The sequence below is a fragment of the Salvelinus alpinus genome, chromosome 7 (genome assembly GCF_045679555.1).
Source record: "Salvelinus alpinus chromosome 7, SLU_Salpinus.1, whole genome shotgun sequence".
NCBI classification, from domain to species: Eukaryota; Metazoa; Chordata; class Actinopteri; order Salmoniformes; family Salmonidae; genus Salvelinus; species Salvelinus alpinus.
Window position 1 is genome coordinate 34,698,074 of NC_092092.1, and position 9,170 is coordinate 34,707,243.

Below are 9,170 nucleotides of genomic sequence, written 5' to 3' on the forward strand. Positions count from 1 at the left end.
GTCCACATGAGTGACAGAACACTAAGCCAATCACAGCGCAACTAGAGAACATTACCAACCCTTACACACATATTTTCTGCTGTCTGCCCCACCATCAACTGAAAGCACTGAGCTAGGCTGAAACACCTGCATTTTGGAGCTGCCTTACTCAAGAAAGCAAAAAAGAGACAATGTTTGTATGGAGACTTTACTAACGCAATTCTTTTTTTTTTTTACATTTGCAAACTGATATGTGACATGTATTAATGCCAAAATAACATGCAAAACAGGCAAGCATTCTATAGGTTTTATTTCTCAACTCTCAATATTCAGCTCAATAGCAACTATTTTACAACCAAGATATTTGATAAGGCTTTGAGATATAGATTGACACATGCGCTAAATGCGCACTGGCCATTGCGAGGGCATAGGCCTATAGGTCTAATGGGTAGTAGCCTACAACTGCAACGTTTTTTTTAGGACATTACATTTACTGTTGGATGAATACATGGCTACTAACAGTGGATAGTATATTTAGAGTTAGCGATCTAGTTAATGTGTTCCTTGGGCGTTGAACCCCAACTTAATTAGCCTATGATATTAGTTAGTGAACATAAATATGTATGTAATTTATCTCTATAGTATAAAACAAAATCTGGAAATTCTGGAGTCCTATTTTGACAGTAAAATATAGCAGCTATTGTCAACCCAAAATTCACCCACAATCACTGGATTAGGTTGTACAAAATATATTGAGTCATGCATTCCTGCTTGGATGTGTTAGATGAAACAACTTATTTCTTGAATACCTCAGAAGTCTATTTATTACACTTCTTAATAAAGCACTATGAATGAATTTATAAGATCAATTACTCATGACTTGGGTGAATGGGTCTGACCAATTCTTGGCTGGTGCCTGTGCCACCAACTGTAAAAGTCAGTGACACCAGGGAAAAATGTTAGTCTGGAGCCCTGTAATAGTAATTAACACTTAGGGTAGTTGTTGATTCGGGGGAACACATGACAGGCACTAATTTGCAATATAGCCTAAGTCGTTAGCTTGGCTTTTATAAAGTGTAAGGCTTAAGCAGACAGGCAGACAGACATACAGACAGAGACCAAAAGAAGCACAGAGAGACAGCAGAAAATATGCTGGGATAGACAACACAACAGGAAATGGAAAGGAGGCAAACAAAATGGCTAAAGCAGAGGCACAGTTGTCGTGGTGAGTCGTATCTCCAGTGTATTTTTACATATTGTATTTGTTTTAAACATGAGCTGGTTAAAAAAAGAGGAGGACCAAGTCTCGCTAGTCACTGGCACGGAAATGGCTGAGAAACGCAGTACTCTACTGACAATGTTATGTGTCAGCACTACTGCCCGTGTCTAAGTGTAGCGTCAGGGTTAGGATGACCACATTTAAAATGCCCAAATGCGGGACAACAGGATGATTTGGCAGCACACCATGTTAAGGCACACCTAACTTCAAAATAGACCATGGCACCATCACTGTCAGTTGTGAATGATAATTCTTCTGGTTTTACCAGTGAAATGTCCAAACTGCATCTGCATTCCAATCATTTGATCTAAATCAGTTTTTCATGGGATTATGCATATTAATATTCTTGAATGACTGTTTCGTGAGCAAATTAGAGCAGATGGTGTTAAAAAAAACGATATAGCCTTCCTGTATTTTGTTTAAATCAAAGCACATTCTGCCTAGTGTGTGCGCTCTGTGGAGTTTTGGCAACATTATCATTTTTGGGGACTGTTCAGCTAACCATCCTAAAATCTCAGAAGAAATGAGGTGGTGTTTTTGGTGTAACAGTAACATTATACTATCGTTGCGATCTTCCAAGATGTGGATTCAGCTTTGATCGAACTTTACTAAACAAGCGCCATTGTGAAAAGTGGTGCTTAGGTTTGCTCCAGCAGCACTACACCCCTGCAGTCCGCTGCACCGACCAAGCAATTTAGGTGTAGCCTACTGTTGATGCAGAAACGAGAGACAATGTGTGGCTGTTTCATGAAAATCTCAGACTATTTGGCGAAGGAAACATTTCTGGTTGGTCTCGGTAAAACAGTTACGATGAGAGCAGTGGTGATTTTAGCATGTAAATCTTGGTGGGGCAAAATCCTTTTTTTTGTTGTTTAAATGCATGCCAGCAAAGCCACTACACAACACAACACAACACTAAACAATTAATGAATTGCACTATAATGGTGACAAACGGTGCCCACAAACTGTTAGGGCCTACATAAAGCTGTCCCAACACCAGAGTCCCAACAGCAGTCCCATCACCTTACCACTGCTACACCTGGCTATCAGCAGAGCCTTGTCTGCCAGCGAAACAGTTCATTCAGCCTCATTTACTGCCTTTAAAAAAAACATAGCTGATATGGCTGACTTGCTTAAACAAATGTGGTTTCTACTGACAATTGAGATGTACAAAATGTGGCATAAGGGAATGGCGAGGGGATAAGAGGTAATCCATCATTTTGATTAAGACATTAATGAGCTAGCTAGGACGGACATAGTCAATATAACTATTTGTTCAGCACTTTTGAAATGTACAGCGATAGAATTCAGAAAATGGTCCGTTCTTACACTGTACACCAAGTCAGAACCGTAGGATAAACAAAAGGGGCATATAAGCAGACAATGAAAGCTCTTACAATATTAGATGATTACATTTCTCTAAAACAGGCCATATGCTACATGTGCACCACCCAGTCAGAACAGTAGGCAAAATTATGAGGGGAAAAGTCACCAAATTATTAGGGTGAGGCACATGGGCTACTAATAGCTTACTACACAACGTACACTTCGTATTACTTTCTTATCTACAGGCAGTATATCAAATCAAATGTTATTTGTCACATGCGCCGAATACAACAGGTGTAAACCTTACAGTGAATTGCTTACCTACAAGCCTTTAACCAACAATGCAGTTTTAAGAAAAATAAGTGTTAGATCAAAAATAGATAAGTAAGAAATAATAATTTAAAAAAATTATAATTAAAGAGCAGCAGTAAAATAACAGGGGGTACCGGTACAGAGTCAATGTGCCTGGGCACAGGTTAGTCGAGGTAATTGAGATAATATGTACATGTAGGTAGAGTTCAAGTGACTATGAATAGGTAATAACCAGAGAATAGGGGGGACAATGCAAATAACCATTTGATTAGCTGTTCAGGAATCTTATGGCTTGGGGGTAGAAGCCTTTTGGACCTAGACTTGGCACTCCAGTACCGCTTGCCATGTGGTAGCAGAGAGAACAGTATATGACTAGGGTGGCTGGAGTCTTTGACAATGTTTAGGGCCTTCCTCTGACACCGCCTGGTATAAGGGTCCTGGATGGCAGGAAGCTTGGCCCCTGTGATGTACTGGGCTGTACGCACTACCCTCTGTAGTCCCTTGCGGTCGGAGGCCGAGCAGTCATGGGTGAACAGGGAGTACAGGAGGGGACTAAGTAAACACCCCTGAGGGGCCCCCGTGTTGAGGATCAGCATGGAAGATGTGTTGTTACCTACCCTTACCACCTGGGGGCGGCCCGTCAGGAAGTCCAGGATCCAGTTGCAGAGGGAGGTGTTTAGTTCCAGGGTCCTTAGCTTAGTGATGAGTTTTAAGGGCATTATGGTGTTGAAAGCTGAGCTGAAGTCAATGAATAGCATTGGTAGGTGTTCCTTTTGTACAGGTGGGAAAGGGCAGTGTGGAGTGCAATAGAGATTGCATCATCTGTGGATCTGTTGGGGCGGTATGCAAATTGGAGTGGATCTAGGGTTTCTGGGATAATGGTGTTGATGTGAGCCATGACTAACCTTTTAAAGCACTTCATGGCTACAGACGTGAGTGCTACGGGTCGGTAGTCATTTAGGCAGGTTACCTTAGTGTTCTTGGGCACATGGACTATGGTGGTCTGCTTATAACATGTTGGCAGTACAGACTCAGTCAGGGACACGTTGAAAATGTCAGTGAAGACACTTGCCAGTTGGTCAGACACTTGCCAGTTGGTCAGCGCATGCTCAGAGTACACGTCCTGGTAATCCGTCTGGCCCTGCAGCCTTGTGAATGTTGACCTGTTTAAAAGTCTTACTCACATCGGCTACGGAGAGCGTGATCACACAGTGGTCCAGAATAGCTGATGCTCTCATGCATGCTTCAGTGTTGTTTGCCTTGAAGTGAGCATAAAAGTAATTTAGCTCATTTGGTAGGCTCGTGTTACTGGGCAACTTGCGGCTGTGTTTCCCTTTGTAGTCTGTAATAGTTTGCATGCCCTGCCACATCCGGCGAGCGTCAGAGCCAGTGTAGTACGATTCAATCTTAGTCCTCTATTGACGTTTTACCTGTTTGATGTTTCATCTGAGGGCATAGCGGGATGTCTTATCAGCTTCCGGGTTAGAGTCTCGCTCCTTGAAAGCGGCAGCTCTACCCTTTAGCTCAGGGTGGATGTTGCCTGCAGCCCATGGCTTCTGGTTGGGGTGTGTACGTACTGTCACAGTGGGGACGACATCATCGATGCACTTATTGATGAAGCCAGTGACTGATGTGGTGTACTCCTCAATGCCATCGGAAGAACATATTCCAGTCTGTGCTAGCAAAATAATCCTGTGGTTTAGCATCTGCGTCATCTGACCACTTCTTTATTGACCGAGTCACTTGTGCTTCCTGCTTTAGTTTTTGCTTGTAAGCAGGAATCAGGAGGATATAATTATGGTCAAATGGAGGGCGAGGGAGAACTTTGTACGCATCTCTGTGTGTGGAGTAAAGGTGTTCTAGAGTTTTTCCCCTCTCGTTGCACTTTTAACATGCTGGTAGAAATGAGGTAAAACGGATTTAAGTTTCCCTGCATTAAAGTCCCCGGCCACTAGGAGTGCCGCCTCTGGATGAGTGTTTTCCTGTTTGCTTCTGGCCTTATACAGCTCATTGAGTGCGGACTTAGTGCCAGCATCGGTTTGTGGTGGTAAATAGACAGTAATGAAATATATAGATGAAAATTCTCTTGGTTAATAGTGTGATCTACAGCTTATCATGAGATACTCTACCTCAGGCGAGCAAAACCTCGAGACATCCTTAATATTAGATTTCATGCACCAGTTGATGTTTACAAATATACAAAGACCGCCACCCCTTGTCTTACCGGAGGCAGCTGTTCTATCTTGCCGATGCAGCGTAAACCCCGCCAGCTGTATTTTATCTATGTCGTCGTTCAGTCACGACTCAGTGAAACATATGATATTACAGTTTTTAATGACCCGTTGGTAGAATATTTGTGATCGTAGCTCATCTATTTTGTTATCCAATGATTGTACGTTGGCTAATAGGACTGATGGTAGAGGCAGATTACCCACTCGCCGTCGGATCCTTACAAAGCACCCGACCTACATCCCCGATATCTCCATCTCTTTCTCATGCGAATGACGGGGATGTTGGCCTTGTCGGGTGTCTGAAGTAAATCCTTTGCGTCCGACTACATCGACCTACATCCCCGATATCTCCATCTCTTTCTCATGCGAATGACGGGGATGTTGGCCTTGTCGGGTGTCTGAAGTAAATCCTTTGCGTCCGACTCGTTAAAGAAAACATCTTCTTCCAATACGAGGTGGGTAATCACTGTACTGATATCCAGAAGCTCTTTTCGGTCATAAGAGACAGTGGCAGAAACATTATGTACAAAATACGTTACAAATAGCACAATTGGTTAAGAGCCCGTAAAACAGCAGCCATCTCCTCCGGCGCCATACATATCTCCCTTGCATATTACATCATTTATGCATCAGCATACAATACATTTTTGGACTCACCTTGTTGTGCTGTGCTCATTTGAACAGGAAGCTGGTGTGGTGGTCCTTCAAGGGCAAATTATGTCATCAAACTGTCATCAAAGTCTGGCATTCTCTGGATTTATGATGCTTTCAAGACAACTGGGAACTCGGAAAAAAACAAGGTCGAATCACGATGACGTTGCTAATCTTCATGTCGGGGGCTCAAAACAGTACATGGTAAGTGGTAGGAGCTAGGCACAGGGGCTAGGCCAGGGGTTAATTTGGGACTGGGAATGAGAGTGTTTCCACATTGAGGTGGACCTATGGACCTGCCTCGCACCTGCAACCTTGAAATAACATCTTTGGAGTGTGTGTGTGTGTGTTTGATAAACTATCCACCAGCCATTTCCCTCCTCCTGATGAATGGGCTGAGTGCAGCTGTGTAACCTTTCCTCCCACACACACACACACACACACACACACACACACACACACACACACACACACACACACACACACACACACACACACACACACACACACACACACACACACACACACACACACACACACACACACACACACACACACACAGAAGGGTTGGGGGATTGGTCATTGTCCTTGAACAGACTGGATGTGCTGAAGGACAGAATGTTTCTGATAACACAAGAAACTGCTCAAAAATGTGTGTGTGTGTATGTGTCTGTGTGTGTGTGTGAGAGAGAGAGAGAGAGAGAGAGTGTGTGTGTGTGTGTGTGTGTGTGTGTGTGTGTGTGTGTGCGTGCGTGCGTGCGTGCGTGCGTGCGTGCGTGCGTGCGTGCGTGCGTGCGTGCGTGCGTGTGTGTGTGTGTGTGTGTGTGTGTGTGTGAGAGTGTGCCTGTGTTCATGTGTTCGTTTTGGCTTCTCTATGTGCAGCCAGTACACACTATACCTTAACTCCAAGTCTCAGTAACATTCTCACTCTTGGTAAAATGCACAATCATAGAGATTTATCAACAACAGTAGATGCACAACTCATATAAACAACTTTTTTTCTACAACCAATAAACAGAACTCATGAAAGAACCAGACCTGGGTTAAGTAAACAATTTAAAGTAGTTTAAAACACTTCTGCTGTTGGTTTGGTTTGCCCTGCTCAATGGAATGCAAACTTTCTAAGCTACATTAGGTGCATCTCAAAAACCCAAAGCACCTCTTTGTATCTGTATTTAGACCCAGGTCTGGAAGCAACAACAAACAAACAAACATCTTTACATATCTCTTAAAAACAGTTAACAAATCTTGAACTGTATTTACTCTATATTGAGAAGACGGGGAGGGGAAAGAGAGAGAGAGAGAGGGAGGAGGTAGAGAGTAGAGAGAGGGTTCAGTATGTTGATGCGATCAGGTGAATTTGTGGAGTCAAACACAAACTAACTAAAGTACTACTAAACAGCCATCTGCTACTATTAAACAGCTACCTGTTACTGCACACACCTCCTGCAGTCCTGTGTGTGTCTGTGTGCATGTGTGTATGAGTGCGTACGTGTGTATGCGTACTCTGAGGCATCAGGGTCCCATCCCTCTCAGAGAAGCTGTTGTTGTTAAAACCAGCCACAGTGTCCCATGCCTGGTCTTGGGTTCAGGGGTGAGGGGTTAAAGGTCAGGGTTTCAGTAGGGGTCCGGTGGCTTGGCTGATGTGAACCAGTTAACACAGCGTCCCGTGGGAGGCTTTGGGCGACATTTGGATCCATGCAGCCTGCTGGACGGAGAAACTCTCTGTCCTGTAGATCTGGGCTTTGGTCGTAAACAGGCCATATCGCGCTGCCAGCAGGAAGAAGTCCCGGCGGAATGTCCGGGTGCATAATCCGTACAGGAAGGGGTTGGCGCATGAGTTTATTGGGTAGAAGAGGACCAATAGCAGCTTGGAGTCGGAGACGGTGATGAGGGGTAGTTTGAGCGCGGCAGAGAGGGCGAAGAAGGAAATAGGCGCCATGCACAGGAAGTCAGTGAAGATGAGGATGGCCATCCGCTGAGCCATGCGGGTTTCAGCACTGGCTGGGGGGGAGGAGGAGTTACGGACGGACAGGTAGATGCTCAGGTAGCACACACACACGCACAGGAAGGCCACCACGTTCAGCAGCAGGAGGAACATGACAAACACCTGAGACGGCAGCGACTCCACATCCATGGGCAGGCAGATACTCACCTGAAACACACACACACCGACGCACGCACGCACGCACGCACGCACGCACACACACACACACACACACGTACACACGCACACACACACACACACACACACAATACCCAAATTAGCATAGAAGCTGTGCAATATAATACGTGTAGAAAAACATGTAGAAAAACAGGTAGCGTCACACATCCCTCACCTTGCTGTAGCTGCTTACCCCTACAGTGGGTAGCAGAGCCACCAGACAGGAGAAGGCCCAGCCGGTAGCCATGACAGCACAGGCGTGTCGGAGGCGGAGCTTGCGGTCCAGTCTGAGGGCGTGGGTGATGGTGTGGCAGCGCTCTAGGGTGATGGCCGTCAGAGTAAACACAGACAACTCACTGGCAAACACCTGCACACACAGTATAGCACTTCTGTTAGAGCATCAGTTCCAAGCGTTCAGATCACTTCAGTATACGAAGGCTAGTGCGCACACACACACACACACACAAACACACCCTCCTAGGTCTACAGTATACCCACAGTCAAGAACCCGGCGATGTCACAGCCCGCCCCGGTCTGCCAGCTGATAGCATGGTTGTAGTACAGACCTCTCGTACGCACGTCCACTGTTGCTATGACCACCAGGTATACGCCCATACACAAGTCGGCAAAGGACAGGTGGCACATCAGGAAGCGTGGCACCGTCATCTTCGCTCGGCTGCCTAGCAACCGAGAATGGGGAGGGGGAAGTTTAGTATATAACTTTTATCACAAGAACTAGTATTTTAATATGATAACTGCTTTCATTACAAAATTTGTCATCATTCACACATTTGTATAGTGATAAAAAACTGTTATTGTGATAAAAAAAACTGTTATTGTGATAAAAACAGTTATTGTGATAAATATGGCTTGAGATTTTCTAATAAACATAAAACATTTTTTATTTTTTTACTGACCTAGCAACACAAGCAGCACGATGGTGTTGCCTAACAGTGCGAGCACAGAGATGATCCAGATGAGGACGCGTAGAGGGGCGGAGCCCATGATGTCTTCACAGGGGTTGAAGGCATCGGGGGCGGGACTACAGGCCACAGATGTCCAATATAAACAAAAGTCCATAAAGAAGTGGAGGTTGTTCTGAGCCCCGGGTTTAAAGCACGCGGAGTTCATCCGGAAGGTCCTGACAAATGCACGCAAGAATGCAAAAATACACACACACACTAATTTATATGTGACATAATATACACAGATATATTCTATCTTGGAG

The 9,170-nt window shown here is 44.8% G+C and overlaps 1 protein-coding gene across 1 annotated transcript in view; it reads right to left on the reverse strand.

Annotated features, from left to right (window-relative positions):
- Positions 1–6,712: 6,712 nt before the first annotated feature.
- The window catches only part of fshr (follicle stimulating hormone receptor), a 7,319-nt gene continuing 4,861 nt past the window's right edge, over positions 6,713–9,170 (reverse strand). Inside the window, exons 10-13 of the mRNA XM_071409963.1 lie at positions 8,860–9,083; positions 8,441–8,622; positions 8,118–8,309; positions 6,713–7,933 (exon numbers count right to left, since the gene is read on the reverse strand). Coding sequence (XP_071266064.1) covers positions 7,433–7,933; positions 8,118–8,309; positions 8,441–8,622; positions 8,860–9,083 — 1,099 coding nt within the window. The 3' untranslated portion in view covers positions 6,713–7,432. The remainder of the gene's footprint in view (positions 7,934–8,117; positions 8,310–8,440; positions 8,623–8,859; positions 9,084–9,170) is intronic.